Here is a 23,385-nt window from a genome sequence, read left to right as displayed (position 1 = left end):
CACTACTATTTCTAAATTACGTGAACGATTTTCCACATAACCTAACTACATTATCTGCAGTTCTGTTTGCTCACGACACCACTCTTACTATAAAACCAAAATCTCTTGATGATTTAGAGAATAAAATTAATCAAGCAACTGACGAAGCAGGGCAGTGGTTCTCAGCTACTGCTCAAAGAAAATAAAAGCCTATTATTATTAATATTCTCTACACTCCAATCGGCAAGCACGTATATTAATTTTAACCTAACTAATATTAAAGTAACATCGTCATGTAAATTTCTTTGTTTGGTTGTGGATAAGTCAATATCATGGAAAGAACACATTATGTATTCCTTCAATGTATATTTTGTGACTTGTCCATTTGATAGAAGAGGCCGTTATTGTGACACGAATGAATAACATACTTCATGTTTGTCTACATAATATTATGCAAGGTTATAGACAGCTCAGCCTCACGCTATAGATAGGATATACGGGCCAGCCAGTCTTCAGATATCTCTGCCGCGCGCCTTGGCAGACCCGACTGGCGACTGAAGCCACTTTGGGGTTGTAAATACGCGTGCGGGCGGCGCGGGCCTGAATGTGCCACGACCACAAACTGGGATGCTCGCAGATGCTTTGTTCAATGTGCGATGTTACGAAATCATATCCTGCTCGTCAGTAGCGTAGCCAGAAATTTAGTTCGGGGGGGTCCGAAACCGGGGGTCCGGGGGACGTTTTGTGTGTTATTTGCCAATGAGTTCACTGGTAAAAGGTAAATACCAAAAATATGGGCTTTAGTAACTACGCCTTATAGAAAGTGGAAAGATGTAATAGGCAAATGCAATCCTCACAGCAACTCTAGTACCACAAATTTTCTTCTATAGCTACAGAAACTTTACGAAGTTCGATTCTGGCCGAGTATAAGGCACCAAAGCGATGTTGGATTCACTGGATAAGAAAGAAAAAGAACAAAACAGAGAGCTCTTCACTCAAGCGTATAATTGACACAAAATATTCTGTGAAGAAAATTAAATATCCCTTCGGGGACAATGAGCCACTGACGGCCGAAAACCCTTTAGAAAAGGAGGGGAATTTTCGAGCGTTGCTCGGGTACAGATCAAACTAACGGTCGAAAAATGCACCGGAAAACTCTACTGATTAGAAGTTCGGCTACTTTGGATTTAACTGATTGAGGTATTTATGAATGAGTTATAATGACGATTTTTTTTGTATAATTACACTGTAGGCAAGTATATAATTATCGGAAAAAATAAAAAAAAATCACTTTCAGTCGGAAATTAAATACACCTGAAAAACTATAATGATTAGAACTTTAACTACTTCGGACTTCAGTTATTGAGGTTAACGTGGTGTTTTTGATTAAGTTAGGACGACGATTTTTTGTTATCATTAAACTGTACTCGACTATCTATAGGCTATACTTATCGAGAAAAAAATCACTTCCGGTCGGTAAATACCGAAGAAAAGCTCTCTACAGATTCAAGTTTTGACGATTTTGGATTTCACTGGGTGAGTGGTTGAGGTAAAAGTGGTACTTATAATTTTGTTAGGTCATTGATTTTAGGTATTAATTCAACGCCGACTAATAAATTGTATAATTAATTATCGAGAAACAAAACAATAAAATCACTTCCGGTCGGTATGTACCGAAGAAAAGCTCTACAGATTCAAGTTTTGACGAGTTTGGATTTCACTGTATCAGTAGACCGTTTCCTCGGTATTTTTCCGACTGGAAGTGATTTTATTGTTTTTCTTTCTCGATAATTAGTCGACGTTGCATTAATACCTAAAATAAACTTCCTAACAAAATTATAAGTACCACTTTTACCTCAACCACTCAACCAGTGAAATCCAAAATCGTCAAAACTTCAATCTGTAGAGAGCTTTTCTTCGGTATTTACCGACCGGAAGTGATTTTTTTCTCGATAATTATATAGGTACAGTATACAGTTTAATGATAACAAAAATCGTCGTCCTAACTTAATCGAAAACACCACGTTTACCTCAATCACTGAAGTCCAAATTAGTTGAAGTTCTAATCATTAGAGTTTTTCAGGTGTATTTTATTTCCGACCAAAAGTGATTTTTTTAATTTTTTTCGATAATTATATACCGTATTCGTCTACAATGTAATGATAGAAATAAATACCTCAATCACTGAAGTCCAAATTAGTTGAAGTTCTAATCAGTAGGCCTATAGTTTTTCAAGTGTATTTTCCGACTGAAAGTGATTTTTTATATTTTTTTCGATAAATATATACACGTCAACAGTTTAATGACACTAAAATCAACGTCGTAACTTAATTGTAAGCAGTCATTTTACGTCCCCAAGACGAATTTGAACGAAGTGGTCGCTAATTAAACTGTTCGCCGTGTTACGGTTCAGGTTACTTTGCGACGTCACGTGACCGCGCCCTATAGAAATACCGTGATTACACTACAATATCCGTAAGGCCGAGCCCAAAAGTATCGTTTGATACTTCATGATTTAAACGAAAAGCCAATTATATTTTTAACAACGGTCACTTTAATGAATTAAATCAATCAATTTAATGTTTGTAGACCAGAGTAATGATAACTATCCTTTTTTATCCAGCTCCATGCTTTATTTTTTAATAAGTCTTAAAATTTCGGGGGGGGGGTCCGGACCCCCCCCCCTTCGCTACGCCACTGCTGCTCGTCCGCACCGCGCCTGCGTTCAATGTTAATGGTTAGCACCTCATTCATGGCCTCATTCATGCACCTAACGTTCGCGCTGGCTGACCGAGTGAAAGATTATATACACCGAACAATATAAATAACTACTAAGAGAACAAATTATTTCAGAACTTATCAGTAGGATAGAAACTTGCGCTTAAAATACATAATGTATCGTAGTGTACTCATTTCATCCAATATGTAATCTTAAACATTATTTTTTTCTGTCCACAGCCAAATAGGGGTTTACATTTAACTCATTATACATAATTTAACTGACTATTACGTTAATTAACTGACTATTCCCTTGGTTTATTTTCTACATTTTTAATGATATTTTGAATCATTGGTAGATTAATTCCATTTTCGACTTCCTAAACCTGTACTTACTTTGGTTAGTCTTCATCTGATTCTCCAACTTTATGCGATTGTCAAGGCTTTGTCTGCGAGGAATATTACAACTACTATTGATCCAACTTTAAGACAAGAATGGTCATGTATTGTTTCGTGTATGTATAAATCCGATATCACTAAGTCACTACAATCAACAATTTGTTACGCAAAATATCAAGGTTTAAAGTAAACCCGTATTGAATTGTAAATTTTACAATGAAAAGAAGATTCCAATGCGGTAGGCCTATTAATTTTATAAAACCATTCTACTTATATTTTGTAATAGTTTATTGTTTGTACGCGGTTGTTTAGGTTAAAGTGAAGAGGGTGTAGATGTTTTATGTGTTAATATATGGCAAGGTCAGTTCTTCCATAAATTGACGATTTGACTGTTACTATAAAATAATGTTTCCGTCAAAATAGTTACACCTATAATTCTTTCGTATAGTGGTGTATGAGTTGACAGATTCCATTACGTTGGTGTTTCATCGTCGTATAGAAATTATACGAGTATCTTAAACATGATTACCTGCATTTGGATAAATATCAGTTACAACAGTTAAGCACTAATCAAATCAATTTTTTGTTTAACAGTAGTTCTATAAAATCCAAAAAATAATACAACACAATATATGAAAATAATAATATTTACTATTTACTGTTAATTTTACTACATTTTTCTTTAGAAGCAGACAATTTGGCCTCTAAGTTTTTGTACCTATAATGCGATTAGTTTAACTGTGTACTCTACTTTATGAGACGTATCTGTAATAGCTATCTTATTTCATTTAACGTAAAGTGTAGTAAAATAATCACCTAAATTGATATGTAATTAGTTTAAAATAACGGTTCCATTGAATTTGTATAAGAATTACTATATAGAAGTACACAATACACGTTATAGTTCACAAAATGGAAAATTGTATAATTTTAATGGTTTAAAAAAGTATACACTCTGCACATGTAATAAATAAAAGTGAAATTTAAAAAATAATGTTGTGATTTTCTTTAATATCTACAATATGGCGTCTATTCAGAACAAGACAAATAACAAGAACACAACTATAGATATAAAAATGTACAGGATACCAGCTTTTTAGTAATTTTATAGCAGTTCCAACGGTATTTTCTTATACGAAACCTATCATCGTATGTACGACACATCACATTTACCGATACAGTCACTGAGTAATACATAGTTGTTGATATGTTGATATGTTCCTATTAGCCGCACCCTTCAAAGATAATTTTCAGGAAAGAAACCTAGATGAACGCTTTTAGTAATTTTATAACAGTTCCAACGGTATTTTCTTATACGAAATCTGTCATCGTATGTACGATCACTTTAGAGGGGTATGCTTGCACAAGCCTAATGAACAAATTCATTTGTTCCTCTCTGTATTGCCATTTACTGCCTTTTACTCTTTTTTTTCAAAAGTACTATTTTAGTACTGCCACTAAACGAACAGACTTACAGACTTGATAAGCGATTCCAGCTTATCCAGTGATCGGCCGGCTATAATGGTGGCATTTTAACTTTTTCCCTATGAGAACAATGTTAAACTTCAAGCAATTTTACGAGCTTATATTTGATTGCAACATTGTGAGGTAAATCTCATTTTAAAGACAAAAATACGCATCCAAACGCTGTTTTAAAATTTTTAATTATACAGAAGAATCCCGCCTATCCGAGGTAAATGGGACGGAGACTACCTCGGACAACGAAAATCTCGGATTATCCAGAGACAATGTAAAATAGGTTATACATAACAACAGACATGTTGTATTTTAAAGACCAGTATTACTTGGAGACAGAGATTCAGAATTGGGAGTGGAGAGCTCAATCGCGCTATCGTTTTGCAACACTGTGATGATCTAAATGAATAATACAAACAAGTACTGTGGAGGGTTCGTCCACTTTTTGAAAGATGTAGTATTACAATGATGTAAAACTTTTGATGCATAGACTATGTATTGATTGAGTATATTTGAAACTCATTTGAAAACTACCATGAAACCAGAGTCATTGATTTCGGAACTTATCGGTGTGATCAAAAAAGATTATGAGCCACTAAACCTAAGTCTAGTACAAGATTGAATATTTTCAAGATTGATAAACCGAGTATTCTGTTAATTCTGAAAAGAAAGCATTATGTATTCCCTCAATGTAGATTTTACAACTTGTGAATGTCCATTTGGTACAAGAGGCCGTTATTGTGACACGAATGAATAACAAAATTCATGTTTGTCTACATAATATTATGCACGGGCTCAGCCTGATGCAATAGACAGGATATGCGGGCCCGCCAATCCGGATATCCCCGCCAGTCCTCGGGAGACCCGACTGAGCGATTGCTGAGACCACTTTGGGGTTGTAAATACGCGTGCGGGCGGCGCGGGCCTGACTGACACGACCACAAACCTCGAGGTGCAGAGGCTCTGTTCAATGTGCGATGTTACACAATCATCTCCTGCTCGTCCGCGCAGCTGGCCTGCCTCAGTGGCGTACCGAAGGGGGGTTCCAGGAGGTCCGGACCCCCCCCCCCGAAATTTTAAGACTTATTAAAAAATAAAGCATGGAGCAGGAGAAAAAAAAGGAGAGTTGTCATTACTCTTGTCTACAAACATTAAATTAATTGATTTATTTCATTGAAGTGACCGTTGTTAACAATATAATTGTCCTTTCGTTTAAATCATAAAGTATCAAACTATACTTTTGGGCTCGGCCTTTCGGTTAGTGTAGTGTAATCACGGTATTTCTATAGGGCGCGGTCACGTGACGTCGCAAAGTAACCTTAACCGTAACGTGCCGAACAGTTTAAATTAGCGACTACTTCGTTCAAATTCGTCTTGAGGACTTAAAATGAGTGCTTAGAATTAAGTTACGATGTTGATTTTAGGTGTCAATAAACTGTAGACGTGTATATAATTACCGAAAAAAAATATATAAAAAATCACTTTCGGTCAGAAAATACACTTGAAAAGCTCTACTGATTTCACTGGTTGAGTCGTTGAGATAAAAGTGGTACTTAGAAGTATGTTTGAACATTGATTTTAGGTATCAATTGAACGCCGACTAATACCTATATAATTAATTATCGAGGAAAAGTTGAAAAAATTACTTCCGGTCGGATAATAAACCGGAAAAATCTCTACTGATAAGAAGTTCCGACTACTTTGGATTTTACTGACACAAGTATTATTTCATTTTACTTAGTATATTCCGATCGGAAGTGATTATTTTTGTTTTTTTTTCTCGGTAAATATATATTTATTAGTCGGCGTTGAATTAATACCTAAAATCAATGTCCTAACATAATTATAAGTACCATTTTACCTCAACCACTCAACCAGTGAAATCCAAAATCGTCAAAACTTGAATCTGTAGAGAGCTTTTCTTCTGTATTTACCGACAGAAAGTGATTTTTTTCTCGATAATCATATAGGTAGTCGATTATTATTGATAACAAAAATCGTCGTCCTAACTCAATCAAAAATACCACGTTTACCTCAATAACTGAAGTCCGAAGTAGCTGAAGTTCTAATCATTAGAGTTTTTCAGGTGTATTTTATTTCCGACCGAAAGTGATTTTTTAAATTTTTTCCGATAATTATATACTCGTCTACAGTGTAATGATACAAAAAAATCGTCATTATAACTCATTCATAAATACCTCAATCAGTGAAATCAAAAGTAGCCGAACTTCTAATCAGTAGAGTTTTTGCGGTGCTTTTTCCGACCGTTAGTTTGATCTGTACCCGAGCAACACTCGAAAATTGCCCTCCTCTTCTAAAGGGATTTCGACCGACAGTGGCCCAATGTCCCCGCAGAGGTATTTCATTTTCTCCACAGAATAAAGTTGTGTCAATTATACGCTTGAGTGAAGCTCTGTTTTATTCTTTTTCTTTCTGATTGAGGTAAGGTTTCCGACCGTTAGTTTGATCTGTACCCGAGCAACGCGCGAAAATTGCCCTCCTTTTCTAAAGGGTTTTCGGCCGTCAGTGGCCCAATGTCCCCGAAGGGGTATTTCATTTTCTCCACAGAATATAGTTGTGTCAACTATACGCTTGAGTGAAGCTCTGTTTTGTTCTTTTTCTTTCTTATCCAGTGAATCCAACATCACTTTGGTGCCTTCTATTCGGCCAGAATCGAACTTTGTGGTACTAGAGTTGCTGTGAGAGTTGAATTTGCCTATTACATCTTTCCACTTTCTATAAGGCGTAGTTACTAAAGCTCCATATTTTTGGTATTTACCTTTTACCAGTGAACTCATTGGCAAATAACACAGAAAACGTCCCCCGGATCCCCCGGTTTGTTTCGGGCCCAAATTTTCGCCCCCCCCCCCCGAAAGAAATTTCTGGTTACGCTACTGGCCATTGGCCTCTCTCATGCACCGCATCGTCCGCTCTGGCTGACCGAGTGACACAGATTATATACACTGAATATTAAAAATAACTACCAAGACCATAAATTATTTCATAACTTATGAAAAGGATAACAAGCTTTCACGTAAAATGCCTAATGAAGTGTACTCATTTAATCCAATATATTAATTTTAAACATTATTATTTTTTTACAGCCAAATAGATTTCTACATTTTAATCATTATACAGAATTTAACTGACTATTCCGTTAATTAATTGACTATTTCCTTTAGGGATTTTCTACATATTCAATATTTTGAATCATTGGTATTAATTCCATATTCGACTCTCCTAAAACTATACAGTACATACTTTGGTTAATCCTCACCAGCTCCAAACTTTCTGCGATTATCATGGCTTTATCTGCGAGGGATATTATAAGTACTATTGCTCCAACTAAGACAAGATTGATCTCTACTACTGTATGTATTGCTTTATGTAATATGGTAATATTGGATAGGATTAGTGGGAAACCGCCAAAAGATCAAACTATTTGGTACTTTATTTATTAGTATTAGGTAACAAGTAGCTGGAAAATGCATATAAGCTACAATAATACGTACGTTATGATCTTATCTAATCCTAACAAAGTAGTCAGTGTATCACAACTTAATTAACTAGTTTTATGTGTCTTGTAACCTTGGTTGGGTTTTCAATTCTTCTTCAAAACTTAATTCATTATTTGTAATAGATAAAAGTTGAGAGAGTAACATAATAAAATATGTGCAATCTATGATTGCAAACATGCGTAATCTTTTTCCCCATTAAATATATTTTACTGATATCACCCTACAATTAACAATTTGTTACGCAAAATACTACGGTTACAGTAAAACCATATTAAATTGTAAATTTTGTAGTGAAAGGAAGATTCAAATATGGTATTAATTTTAGAAAACCATTTAAAATTATGTTTTGTGTTAGGTCGAACTCATTTTTTGTTGCGCCGTTGTATCGTTTATAACTAAGAGGGTGTAGATTTATTATGTGTTGGGCCTAATAGATGACAAGGTAAGTTCTTGAACAAACTGAAGATAAAAACCCTCTATAAAGTAATGTTTTCGTCAATATAATGCACCTAGAATTCCTTTGTATAATGGTGTATGAGGTTAAAGATGTTTCATCGTAGTATTGAAATTATACGAGTAACTTAAAAATAATTAACATTTGGGTAAATATCAATTACATTAGTTAAGTACTAATCAAAATTTAATTTAAAAGTAATTCTATAAAATCCAAGAAATAATATAACACAATATACGAAAATAATATTTCCTATTTACTGTTAATTTTACTACATTTTTCTTTAGAAGCAGACAATTTGACCTATAACTTTTTGTACCTATCTTAAATAGCTATCTATCTCATTTCACTTTACGTAAAGTGTAACGGAGTAGTACCGTTAGCCGAGGGAGGAGTGTGGAGCCAGGCGACTGTAATTTACTGTCGGCAGTAGGAGGAGCCAGCAGCCATCGCAAACTTGTATCCCTCCATGACTGCCCCCTCCTCACGATTCGGCGTTGACGGAATGGGCTGTTTTCGACGTTGGCGGACTGAAGTTGATTCGGCCCTGGCGGACTGGTATGAATTCGGAGTTCGCGGATAGTTGAAGATTCTACTTTAAATTTTCCTATAGCACCGATAAATTCTATTATTTGTCCGTCAACATCGAAGAGTTTCTACATCAGTCCGTGAGCTCCGAATTTATTCGACTCTATAGGAATCTTTAATTTTCGCCTCTAAAAGACACATGAGTCCGCCAGGACCGAATAACGAGACAGTCCGCCAACTCCGAATCCTCCTATATTCCGTTAGTGCCGAAAATGAGAATCGTCCGTGAGCCTCGATTATTTTATGTCTTAGTCCGATAGCTCCGAATAATTTGCTCTCTAGTCCGTGAACGTCGAATCATTCGGAGCTGACGGAAAGTTTCGTTTTCGGTCTTGGCGGACGATTTCACTATTCGGCTCTGGCGGATTCGTTCGGTCCTCACGGACTCCACCACCTCTGTCATGTGGTGTATTTGGAAAATTAAACAGGGATTAGTGTAGAGGATGTTAGCATCTACATTGTCAACCCTTCTTTCTGTATACTTATCTTCATTTTTTGTTACTGGAAGTGTCTAGTATATTTCTTTCCTTAACTAGTATTCTGGTTGAGGAGTATTTAGAACAGATTCCCCTGCTTACCTTTAGCTTGAATTTGGTATTCAAACTAAATCTTAAAATAGGAGAATTATCCTCACATCTCAACTAATGGCAAGTTAAAACCTTTATAACATCAGGATTTCAATTTATTAGTATCACATCAGTTGTGGATATTTGTACTCTTGGGAGGCAATGAAAGAACTTGAACAATATACGTAGTTACAGTAAATAATACTGAAGTATTGATTCATATTTTCATTTTAACATCTTAAACATATCGTCCAACTTGTTTAGGAACCTAATAGACCTGAACCATATTGGAGTGCCACTGATAGAAATCATGTTTGAGTTAAATATTAGCAATGGTAAAGAGTAGTAGACCTTGTCAAGGAGTTTATCCTCAACTAACCCTTTCCACCACTTGTCTCTGCAGGATGGAAGGCAATTTTCTAACCATAGATTGTTGTTCAGGAGCCTGATAGACTTGAATCGTGCTGGAGTGCCATTGATGGAAATCGTGTTTGAGCCAGATCTTAGCAATGGGGAGGAAGCAGCAGCCCTCGTCAAGGAGCTTATCCTCATCTTGACTTCTCTCAACACTTGCCTCTGCAAGATGGAAGGCAAGTATCCAATCAAAACATTAAAGCTATCTTAGTTTGTTTTTTTTTTATTTTTTAAGGTTATTAGTTTGTCAATTGTAAGTTTTTCATTTACATGTACATTCATTAAATGTATGTTGAAATAGTATCGTTTATAACACAATTACCATATCTTTTTTAAGGGTAGAAGAAACTTTAAACTTAAACTTTTTAATTTTTGCATATTAATAAATTTCATGTTTCTTTATGATAACAATGATGTAAAACACAATACATAAATATTACAATGTATAAACATTAGTACATCTTTATATAAACATTTTATTTCTTGTTGTTTTTAAATGAAAAATTCTGTTACAGTAAATATAATGATAAATTAAAACCAAAGGTGTCCTTTCCTTAAATAAACATTGTTCTCAAATGATGAAGCATTTGGACACACATTAAGTATTTTCCATAGACACTACATGACTGTTGGATATCAACATCATATCCAATTTTTAAGTAATAAACATTGTATTAGTTGCAACATCTGTTTTAAAATTGCCCTCATAATATATCTGCTTGTAACACTTGAACTGAAATATGGAACACCTGTATACTACTTTTGAAGACAAACAGATAAAATAGCAAAATCGCAATATACTTTAAACTTCAATTTCAAGAAACAATTGTATAGGTCAAAAATTAAAAATAAAGCAAGGAAAAAATTTGTGTTCTTGTTTCAATTTATGTCTGAAATAAGTACAAGGAGGGGTACATCTATATTATCTATCCCAATTCATCGAACAACTACTTTTAGTAAGTAGTTTACATTTTCTATGTGTCGATGGTGGAATGCTTTACCTGTAAATATCAGAGCCATCGATAAGAGTGCTCGTGTCGGGCGGAGGTCAGGGCCTTGATGCTGGGGGCTCAGGAGGTATAGCGGTTGTCGGCTTTGGAGTGTTATACTTGGGGCAGTGGAATGCAAGTTGAATTAATGTGGGTGCGTCTTGTAATAGTGTAAATATGTATAAAATTAAAGTAATTATTGACGCTTGTTTTTTAAGCTAAGGTTCATTTCATATATAATTTAAAATAAATGGATTTATGTTCAGTTATAAATGTATATATGCTAGTTTAATTTTTTATGAAGTTAAGTGGTAGAGAGGACTTTTTACTCCTAACTTTGCCTCTAATAAAGACATTTTAAAATTCATTTTTCATTTCATATGTTAACCAAAAAATTAAAATAAAATTTGCTTACACATAATATTCCTAACAGAGGGAGGACTGCGAGTAGATGCCAACGTCTCCGTGCACAGAAGAGGTACGCCACTGGGCGTGCGCAGTGAAGTAAAGAACATTGGAAGTATCCGCAGTGTGGCTAGAGCAGTCGACTATGAGATACAGCGACAGATCACGTTACTGCAGGGTGGTGGGCAGGTGATCAACGAAACCAGGGCTTGGGATCCAGAACACAACTGCACAGTCTCTATGCGAGATAAGGAGGAGAAACAGGTCAGTATTTCATGGTTGGTAGCATTGTAGAGCATACAGTTTTTTTTGTAATTAGACGTGATTAATAATAAGCAATTTCATCAATATGTTAGGTATTTTAAAAAAGAATTATTATTTTATCTTTTGTTTTTATTATATAGTATAAAAAATAATACTTGACTTTCAAAATTGAAGTCTTTTGAAAGCAAATTTCACGAAAATCAATCAAAAGAGAAAATATTTTAAAGACATAACAGATAGCTTGTAAAATGACAAAAATGTTAATGCCTTATTTGTTATAAATTAATTAAAAATAATGGAATAAATCCAAGTTAATACCTTATTGGTTATAAATGGATAAAAAATAATCGAATAAATCCAAGTTAATACCTTATTTGTTATAAATGAATGAAAAATAATGGAATATATACATGTTAACAAAAAACCGCGTTTTACTGTACTTTTGATTGTGGAACTGAAGTGGATTGCATAAAAGTAGTAAACATTTACTTTTTTTTTCATCTCTTTTATTAACGATTTAGTGGTTAAGTTTAATGACTGTTGTCCTTTAAGGAAAAAAAATTGTAAAAATAAGGAAAAACCCTCAGTAGCCCAAAAAAACTGGTACACTCCGTACTTAGGAAAAATTAAATCTTTTCTTGTAATATGTCATGAAAAATACAAAGCTAGACCCTGTTCTAAATATAAGGAATATTATTCTAGGCTAAAAAATTGAACAGATCAGAAATAGCAAAAGCAAAAAAACAATCTAATGCAGATTTCATTCTGAAATCTGAAAATAAATGTAAAGCAGCCTGGAAGATAATCAATAACGACCTTCGTTTAATTAAACAAAGCACTCCAAATTTACCCATCAGTGCTACTGAGTTTAACAATGATTTTGTTAATGTTAGTAATAACATCCAACAAGGTTTTCCTGTTGATAAAATTGCAACCCCACTTGAAATTTTACAGTCTGGTAAACCTGTAAAGGATCCTAAACTGTATTTTAAATTTAACTTTGTAGATTGTGTAGCTGTAAATAAATGTATAAGTAGTCTAAGTAATTCAAAGGCAGAAGATGTTTATGGGCTTTCAAATTACGTTCTCAAGAAGCTAGGTTTAGTTTTGCTCATACCTTTAACGATTCTAATCAACTGGAGTTTTTCGGAAGGTGTTTTCCCCAATTGTTTAAAGGTAACAGCCCATTTTCAAAAAAGGTGATAGGCTCAGTGTAAATAATTACTGTCCAATTGCTCTTGTGCCAGTAATATCCAAGCTGATAGAGTCCATTGTTAAGGATCAGTTAGAAACCTCTTTTGAAACAAACCATTTTCTCACTTCTGCTCAGTTTGGATTTAGAAGAGGATTATCTACCATTAAGGCAGTAGAAAATCTGGTTTTCAATGTTATGGAGGGTTTTGAACACAACGAAGAAACTAGAACATTACTTTTAGACCTTAGTAAAGCTTTTGACCTTGTTCCGCATAAAGAACTTCTAGAAAAGCTTAATTTCTATGGCTTAGAGAATGTTGAATTATCTTTTATGAAATCTTATTTAGTATACAGGTCACAATTTGTAAAACTTGGAGACCAAAGATCGGACCTGAGGATGGTGACGAGGGGGTTCCACAGGGCTCTTTCCTTGGTCCCTTCCTTTTCATAATTTTTGTTAATGACTTACCTAATTTTCTTCCAGAAAAGTGCCTTCTTTATGCCGATGACACCACACTTTATACATTTAGTCCTGATCGAGAACGTAATGAATTGGTAATTAATTATATGAAGGAGCGTTGTGATCTTTGGTTTTCATCCAATAAGCTTATCTTAAATAATGATAAAACTGAAGAAATCATCTTTAGCTTAAGTAAATCTACTTTGCATGAGACAGTTAAACTTCTTGGAACTAATTTGGATTCTAAATTGATGTGGGACATTCATACAAAGCATTTATGTACTTTCCTTTCTAGAGTTTTATTTCTGATCCGTAAATTAAATATGTGTACTCATTTAGATTTAGTGACCCAAGCTTATTATGCATTTTTTCATTGACGTTTACTTTATGGCTCTTTGGGGTAATTCCAGTGGAGCTCAAGAAGTTTTCATGTGGCAAAAACAAGTGGTCAGGTATACGAGGGGGTACCCAAAAAAAACCGGAATTGTATTGCTGGCAGCCGGCAGCGTGTAGTACACATTCCTGCCGCTAGGCATGTGTCGCGCAACCCATTGCGAGCTCAGTGACCCCAGTTCCGTTGTCCTAGTGCATTCTGTTCGTTCGTAGTGTTTTCGCTAACCCTGTTTTGTTCTTGTTTCGTTTTTTGTCATGGCAAGTTTAAGTGAACAACGTGCAGCTGTGAAATTTTGTTTTTTACTTGGTAAAAATGCTGCAGAAACTATTTTAATGTTGAATACAGCTTACAAAGATGATGCTATGGGGAAAACTCAGGTCTACGAGTGGTTCGCTCGATTTAAAAATGGTGACATGTCGATTGAAGACAAACCTCGTTCTGGACGTCCATCAACCTCTCGAACGGACGAAAATGTTGAGAAAATTCGTGAACTTGTGCTCACCGACCGTCAACAGACAATTGAGGAACTATCAGAGAGTAGTGGGTTAACTTGGAGCTCGGTTCAGCGAATTTTAACAGGAGATTTAGGACTGTAAAGGGTTGCTGCCAAATTTGTTCCTCGACTTCTGACTGACCATCAAAAGGCACATCGAGTTGAAACTTGCCGCCTTCTGAAAGAACATCTCGAAAATGATCCCAATTTTCTGGAAAAGGTAATTACTGGTGATGAGTCATGGTGCTATGGTTATGACCCAGAAACGAAGCAACAGTCAAGCCAATGGAAGTCGCCATCTTCACCTCGTCCAAAAAAATGTCGGCAAGTCAAATCAAACATCAAAACCATGTTGATTTGCTTTTTTGATGCTAAAGGCATTGTTCATTCTGAGTTTGTTCCTCCAGGTCAGACTGTCAACCAAACATTTTATTTGGAGATTTCAAGAAGATTGCGCAACAGTGTTCGCCAGAAAAGACCCGATTTGTGGCAGACTGGAGACTGGTTCTTCCACCACGACAACGCACCGGCACACACAGCCATCTCAGTTAGGCAGTTTTTAGCCAAAAACGGCATGGTTCCGCTGCCCCACGCACCTTACTCGCCTGACCTCGCTCCATGCGACTTTTTTTTATTTCCACATATGAAAAGAGGCTTGAAAGGTCAACAATTTGACAGCGTTGAAGAGGTTAAGAAAAAAATGAAGCTCGAGCTTGCAGCCATTTCTAAAGATGACTACAAAAAATGTTTTGATCAATGGAAATACCGTTGGGACAAGTGTATTAGTTGTAATGGAGATTATTTTGAAGGAGATAAGGTCGTATTGTAAAAAATTTGATAATATATAATTTTTATAAAATAATTCCGGTTTTTTTTTGGTACCCCCTCGTATAAAAGGTCTGGGGGATAGAGATTCATGTCGAACTATATTTCCTGAGCTTAAAATACTTACATTACCTAGTCTATTTATCTTCTACAGTCTCACCCATGTCAAGGAAAACTTAAATTGTTTTATTTCAAGAGGTTCAATCCACTGTTACAATACCAGAGGTCAAGATCTATTGGATGTAAGATATGCTAGACTGAGTAAAACCCAAAAGTCTTTTAGCTTTGTTTGTATAAAACTTTTTAATAAATTGTCCTTGAACGTTAGTTAGAAACCTTCCAATTAACGCTTTTAAAACAAAAATTAAAAATTGGCTGATTAGTCAAGCATTTTATAGTGTAGCTGAATTTGAAAATGGGAATTTCTATTCTGTAAACTTGTAATCCAAGATATTATGTAAATATGTGTTTTTTACTTGAACCTTTATATTTATTTATGTGTTTAATTTATTTATAGGTTTTATTCATTTATATGTTTTTAACTTATTACACTTATTCTTATAGATTTTAAATGTAGATTTATCATATCTTATTCACTTTTGTTGACTATAGATGTATTCTATTTGACCCATTTAATTTGACATGTAACCTTTAATATCTAAGATTAAGGCTACACTAAGGCTGTGTAAGTTTGACTATGTCTATTGCAACTACTGTTGATTAATGACAATAAACATATTTCATTTCATGACAAATAAGGTATTACAATATTTATATTTTTATAAGGAACTTTGCTTTAAATTATAAAATGTTCGCCAATTTGAAACTATTAATGAAAAATTTGTTGGTCAGCAGAAAGTTATATTCTAATAAGACATACAAACAAGCCAAATTACAATGCTGGAACTTAAACCTTCGTTGAGTTATGATTTCTTTAGATTAAAACTTGTTTACTTTCACCTATTTAACTATATCCCCAAATTTTTCCACACATCTTTTGAGCACTCTGTATATCTTTAAAGTTATCACATATCTACACCTGGAGTCACCGGATTCCATGAAGACTGCAGAACAATGACAACTAAATCCGAGGCATGCAAGTAATTATTGTCTTCCCATACATAAACGCACTATGACTGCTCCACCGATGCAGGAGCTAGAATGTGGAATGTTCTGCCCATAAATATGACACAAATTATGTACTTAACCCTTTCAGGGCCAGGACTAAATATGAGATGTTGCAAAAATTGTTCACATCTCATATCCCCTTGTGACTAGTCAAAAGTGCCAGGCTAAAATTGGCGATTTTGCAGTCTCTTAGATTAAAATTTATAATTTTTAATAAAAATTAGAGAATGACCTAATAGTTGCACCAAATTACTCGTATAGATATATACTATTAACAAAAAATATATAGATGTAGATTTAAGTAATTTAAAATTAAAAAATAATGTTTTTAATAGATTACATAACAAATTTTATTTTATTTTTTTTTGCAAATAACTACAAAAGGAAAAATAATTTTAATGTGAGAAGCTATTTTATTATATTGTACATTTAGAAAGGAACAACAATACACAATTTTGTGTTATTTCTCTCATAAATAAATGTTTTATGACACATTTTGTATAAATACGCATAATTGTACTTCACAACATTTTGTAAGTGAGCAACTAACTCTTACATTGCAAGAAACTTAAAATAAATATTCACATTATGGATGTACCGGTAAACACATGATTGTAGGATCCATAAACAGTTTCAATACAGTTAAAAAACACTATTTACCAAGAAATATTTACACAATTTTATTTGAAATTTATTTACACACTTTCTATTTACAAAGATCCCATGAGATCGCAAATTGTCAGTCATTGTAACTACTACACACAATAGCTAAGCACATAACAACTAACACTACTAATATTTACAACCACAAAATAAAATAATGAAGAAGAATCCAGCATACAATAATACGATTACACTAAAGAATAAAGGATTAACAACAAAAGGTCAAGTCAGCTGATAATGTCACGTGACAATTAGGAAATGAAAATGCATAGACCTCCAAAATAAAAATGATATTCATATTAATTATCTACAAATATACCAGGAAGTAAAAAAACATAAAACTTTAATCATTTGAAAACGTATTTATTTAAGGTATATCAAGAAGACTATATATTGCCGCCTGGCGCTTTTCGCATATGTCATCGACGGCAATATTTTGCCACCTGGCCCAGAAAGGGTTAATGTTCTTGAAATGAAGCACTCTTGGATCTTGACTTTGCCAGTGCTAACAACTTGCTGATATTTTCTGTATACTCTATAATTAAAGTTGGCAGAGGTTGATTATAACAATATAATCTGCACTGTGTAGGACTACAGGTTTATGCCAGAGCCCAACCTGCCACCCCTACACCTGGACATGGAGGGTACCCAGGCACACCCGGACATGGTGGATGTGGCTGCCCTAGCAGACAAGCTGCCAGAGCTGCCGAACCAGACCCGGGCTCGACTACAGGCGGACTGTGGGCTCTCCCCTCTTCTGGCAGTCAGACTTGTGGTGAGTCAGTTAAATCTAGGTTGTTGTAGATTCTGTTACATTGCCAGACAACATTAAAAGCAGTAATAGGAATGGAAGTACTAGACAAAGGAATAATTGGAAAGTTGTTGGCATACATACTCTCATGGGAGAATATACCATGTTCACATTCCGCACTCGTCGTCATCGTACTTCATCTACAGAAATTCATATCCGAGACTTGGGAACTAATTTATAAAAACTCTGCACTCCCTTTCAACCAAATTCTGTACATAGAGATTACAATGAAAAGACAATGTTATCAGTGTTACTATTGTACTTTCTGCATAGAGCCTCAAAAACAGATTATTCTGATGCTTGATCCTTTATGTGGTGTGTACAAAACTATACAACTTAAAACATTAACTAAACTACATATAATACATTAAACAAGAATGCAAAACTTAATTACAATAAGAATGTTTTATGGTTTTTTTTAGTATACTTATAACAATAACAGTAATAACTTAAGCAAAATGTTCAAACTTAATATGAAACCAACCAGTCCAACAAAGTAGCTTCATCACATGTGTTGGTAAATTACTGAAAATTTCATATTTTACAATATATTCTGTTTGTTAACTAATTTATATATTTATTATATGTTTTCTTGTTGCCAATATGGTTACCTATGAGACGAATGTAGCCAGGGTCACTTTCTTGACAGGCAGAATTCAGGACTCCCAATGAACCAATGTTTACAATTTTTAATACCCAGGTTAAGATATTAGAGGTTAAGTTTCACACCAAATTTCAATTCCCTACATCAACTCGTTAGACAGTTATAATGCATACAGGCAGACAAATCTGATTTCACTCATCAACTGGAAAAGGTTTCGCTAAATGTGGTGTTTAATTACTGTGTGTTTAAAAAGTGGTCTGCAGTGTTTCTACGGTTCAGCATGACAAATTGTTCAATTATCTTTATTCTGAATTAGCAGAATTTGTAAAACTGGCTGTGAAATGATCCCTAAAGATCAGACCATAAGCCAAAATAGTCAGTTCTGAGATATTCAGTTGAGATAAAATCTTTTTTCAAAGTAAAATGTTTTTTTTTTACATACATTACTGATAAGATCCTCTCCAAAGTCGCATCAAGAAAAAAACCAAGCAGCTTTATAGGTCTCATGGCTTGGATCATGAGTTTAAAACTAACCAGTTTATGTATTTTGTCTTTTTCACGTTGTATAGAAGTTTATTTGAGAAAAACCAATTGTGTATTAAATTGGGCTATTTCCATAGAAACTATTTTGTTTAGCAACTGGCCTGTTGTGTAAAACATCATACAGAAAATCAAGTGTAGTGTCATGCACAGGATTATTGTTGTTACATCCCAAGATGCCTTACACTTGTTTGGAGCTCCTTTTATACATTTTTCATAAGCTAATTTTTTCCCCTTTGTACAAGAATTTTTTCGATACCTATTCGTACTTACAGTCCAGATAAGTATTGTACAGAACTTGAGAATGCTCATGTCTACTTCTAGTCATAACCATGTAGATGTTAAACAGATTTACCATGAACTCCTTTTCCTTAGCCAGGTCCAGTCAGGTTCAGAGTGTTCATCATCAGTGTTCAATGACTCCTTGTGTATCACGTTCAGTCAGTATTGTACAAAATCAATTTGTTGCATATAACAGCATGATGTTAATGCGACTACTGTACATTCTGTAGCAACATTACATTATAAGGCATTATAGGGATAGCAGTCTCCGATATGGAACTGTTCCCCCTTGTAGACTGAATTATTTTAGGGAGGCAGTTGGTTGGACACGGAATAATTTAACATAGTCCTAATCCAGGTCCCATACAGTTCAACCCCTCAGTTCAAAATCATCTACCTAACAATTCCCAAGTTTTTCTCCATCATCACAAGTAATGGCATTCTGAACCCAAGCAATCCCAGCCAATTTATGAAATTATAGGTTTTAATATTTATAAACACAAACTGAAATCATCCATGTTAGCAGTATTTTCAACAACAGAACTCAGAACTTATAACAACTGTTTTCTGTTAATAAATCAGAGACCAGATTAATAATGTTTTCCAGTTAATTAGCTAATTGGCATATGTGTTTATGAATCATTAAAGTGACATAAAGTTGTAGTAAATATATTACAATGATTAATATAATTAAGAAAAATCATCACTGATACTATACACTCCTTATTTGCACAGTGCTTTTGTAACCAGGTTATTAAATTATGATCAAGCAGTGGTTATTTAATTTACATTTATTTTAATAAGTGAAGTGTAAAATAATTACCAATTTTCAATCATTGAATATCTATTTTATTCCTAGATGTGGTGCCATAGTAAAAGTTCTAAATGGTCTTCTTGTTTTCAGTACTATGCAGCCAGTTTCCAAGAAATCTAATACTTAGGGCCTTACCCTTACTTCTGGTGATCACTTGTGGCTAATTTGGGAGTGATAATCAAGTAAAAAACCTGTAGGTTTTAGAGTATTTCTGTTTCCAACTATCGGTGGACCACACTGTTTTTAATACTAAACTATCAGAGTATTACTCTGCAAATACTGGAGGACTACATCGTTCTTAGTACTAAACTATCAGAGTGTTACTAAGTTTGCAACTATCGGTGGACTACACTGTTCTACTACTAAAACTACCAGAGTATTTCTCTGTTCTGTAACTCTCTGGGGATTACACCGTTTTTAGCACTAAAACAATCATAGTATTTCTCTGTTTTCAATATCGGTATATTACACTGATCTAGTACTAATACTTACAATCACAGCAACACACTTCCTTCTATCCCTTTGACAACCTGTCAAAACTGCTCACGACAAGTCCAGAAGACTTATACGTTGATCACCTCGTCATAAAAATTCGTGAATTCTCCTATATAATAACAGATCCTACTCCCAAAATAAATTTTACTCCTCTGCCAATGACACTGCTCTCCTATGCTCCGAATGGTGTAACGCTCCATGGAAGTTAAGTTACAAGCCTATGGCTACCATGCTTACAAGCTCCACCTACCACTTAGCGTAACTGTCATGATCAGAATGACCGCTCCTGGCGAACCAGGCTCTGTAGTCCCTTAACCCCTCTTGCACCCCTCCTCTGCGAGGCAGGGTTTGCAGCGCCGGCCAGCAAGAGCGACCAACATGTAGCTGCGTATGTGTCTCAACACCATTACTTTTTTATCCGCGCTGTTCCTTCTGTCGGGTCGTCAACCACATCCTCCGATACATTCAACTGTAAATAAATTATCTTCTTGAGCAATAAAATTTCATGTGAACCTTTCACCCAATAACAAATAAAAATAGGATTCATATTAACAACTTTAAAAAGTTTGTTTTGCATTTTTAACCCTTACAAATAAAATAAAAATAAAAATACTTTTTTCTTTACTATATAAAATTAGTGCAGTTATAAACAATGTTAATGTAAGAAATTCTAAGTGTTAAAAATTATGAAGTAGTTGAGTAAGTGTTTCATATCAAACAGTTGAATCTGTATTGAAGTTTATAAAAGGGAGTGTATTCGAAGTGGTTAAAATCAGGCAACTTTAAAAATGGATATGGTTCCCTCCATCACTCCTCATTATACACAGGTTTAAGGATTTCTCAATATGTTAGTTTGTTAATCCTGAAGTTTAACACCTAAAAGATATTTTACTGGTAGGAATTTTCTAAATCCACATATCTTCTTTTATAATCCTATTACATTAAATTAGAATATGGTTGTTTGGTTGACAGAACGAGCCAGAGTTACTGCGGATGTTCGAAGCTGTGTTGGATGAAAGTTCAGACTGCAGTCCTACCATTGTTGCCAACCTTCTAGTGATGGAGCTGCTCACTCTTGTCAACAAGGAGTTGTGTTCTCTCGGCTCAAGGTGAGATGTGATGATGGCTGTTGGTCACCAATAGTATGTTCCAAGAATTCCTTAATCCTAACAGCACCTACTCCTCCTTTTAATCCTGTTCCTGTTTTAAGTGAGATTTTCAACTGTACGATCTGACAGTTACATTAGCTATGATTTCTACTTTTAGTTCTATGCTGTTTCTAGTAATAGTAATTTTCTGCAATGTTATGTATGAAATGAATGTTTAAATACGACAATAAAAATCTGAATTCAACCATTACATGTTGAATGTAGCTGCATCTACATTTTGATGCAGACCTAACAATTTGCAGTGTAAAAACACCATAAAATGCTCTTTTGAAGTTTATAAAATACTAAATATTACATGATTGTATAGAAAAAACTAATTGTATTTCTACATATAATTAATATAGTTATGTATATGACTTGTGTCTTTTCCTGCTAGTTAGAATGATTGAAATTGTGTTCATAATCTTGTTTTCTAAACTTTTTAGTGTAAAAGAAATAAAATCATTATTTCACAATCTGTGATCAGGCCATTAGATGACATTGAACCATTGAAGATGTATTGAACCATTGAATGCAATTTTTCATCTTACAAACATATATAATTGAATCAATCAGTTTAGATAAATACATAACATTTCATAAATACTTGATTAATACATTATTTCGTGGGTAAACATTGAAATAATAGACTGCCACTCCTATTAAAAAAAATCTTTTTAATGAATTTTATGGATAAGTTTATGACTCGTGTTATGTGTTTTTTGTCATCTAAATATGAGAATAATGATGGTACAAATATTACTGTTATTTTTGTATAGTAAAGTTTTAGTAATCCATAATGTGGAAATTAAAAAAAAAACTGTAAACATTTCTATGTAACAGTTTTTCTGCAGCCCACCTGAATGTACTTTGAAACAAAAAGGAGTTCTGTTATAGCCGGCCCTTCAGTAAGGATATTGGGGAGATAGCAGATTTGCTTCAAAGTAAAAGAATCAACCTGCTGACGGCTCGTCATGTGCTGGAGGTAATAGCCAGTGGAGACAATCGTGCTGCTAGTGACATCATCTCTGCCGGGAACCTCTGGTTGGTGACCGATCCTGTGGAGATACAGGCTGTTTGCGATGCAGCTATCCTTCGCAACCCAGGTCTGGTGGAGAGCTATCGCAGTGGCAAGACGAAAGTGCTCGGTGCGTTACTTGGAGACATTGCCAAGGTCACGCAGAACAGAGTCGATATGAGCCTTATCGCTCGACACCTGCAAGAGCTGCTGAAGAAGCCACAGTAGATTGTATAATAAATTGTTGTTGTTCACTCCTACTCAACTTATATTCCTAAATCCCTTTTATCAATAATGAATCATAGGTGATGTGAAGGAGGAAAGCAATATTATTTTACAAGTAAAATATAAAATGATTATACAATAAAAGCAAGTATGGTCAGAATAGAGGCAGTGAATCCTAAGATATTCAGTACAGAATACCTATAGTAAAGTTCTGTTATAATACCCACTTGTGCATGGTGTTGTGACTTGCCACATAAAATTAAATAAACGAATGCAAATTATAAAAAAGTCTTTAGTAGTAGATTGCTTTATTTGTCATTAAGAATAAGCCATTACAATGTTAATACTTATAATCTCAATCTCAATATTTTCAAAAACATTTATGAAGAAACATTAAATTTTATTACAACCTCTAAAATTATATTTAGCTATGTAGTATGCATCTATTTAATGTTATACACCGACACCTCTAAGGAGGTGAAAACTCACTGATTTGTATAACAATTGACCAGAAAATAATA

The 23,385-nt window shown here is 34.4% G+C and overlaps 1 protein-coding gene across 4 annotated transcripts in view; it reads left to right on the top strand.

Moving 5' to 3' along the window:
- LOC124370278 (glutamyl-tRNA(Gln) amidotransferase subunit B, mitochondrial) overlaps positions 1 to 22,899 on the top strand; it is a 41,173-nt gene extending 18,274 nt beyond the window's left edge. For all 4 annotated transcript variants that reach the window (XM_046828580.1, XM_046828577.1, XM_046828569.1 and 1 more), the window contains 5 exons: positions 10,140 to 10,288; positions 11,535 to 11,770; positions 17,517 to 17,702; positions 21,446 to 21,582; positions 22,519 to 22,899. In XM_046828580.1, coding sequence (XP_046684536.1) covers positions 10,140 to 10,288; positions 11,535 to 11,770; positions 17,517 to 17,702; positions 21,446 to 21,582; positions 22,519 to 22,867 — 1,057 coding nt within the window. In that variant the 3' untranslated portion in view covers positions 22,868 to 22,899. The remainder of the gene's footprint in view (positions 1 to 10,139; positions 10,289 to 11,534; positions 11,771 to 17,516; positions 17,703 to 21,445; positions 21,583 to 22,518) is intronic.
- The last annotated feature ends 486 nt before the right edge of the window (positions 22,900 to 23,385 follow it).

Source organism: Homalodisca vitripennis, chromosome 1, assembly GCF_021130785.1.
Source record: "Homalodisca vitripennis isolate AUS2020 chromosome 1, UT_GWSS_2.1, whole genome shotgun sequence".
Taxonomy (NCBI): Eukaryota; Metazoa; Arthropoda; class Insecta; order Hemiptera; family Cicadellidae; genus Homalodisca; species Homalodisca vitripennis.
This window is presented reverse-complemented; position numbering and strand designations above follow the sequence as displayed.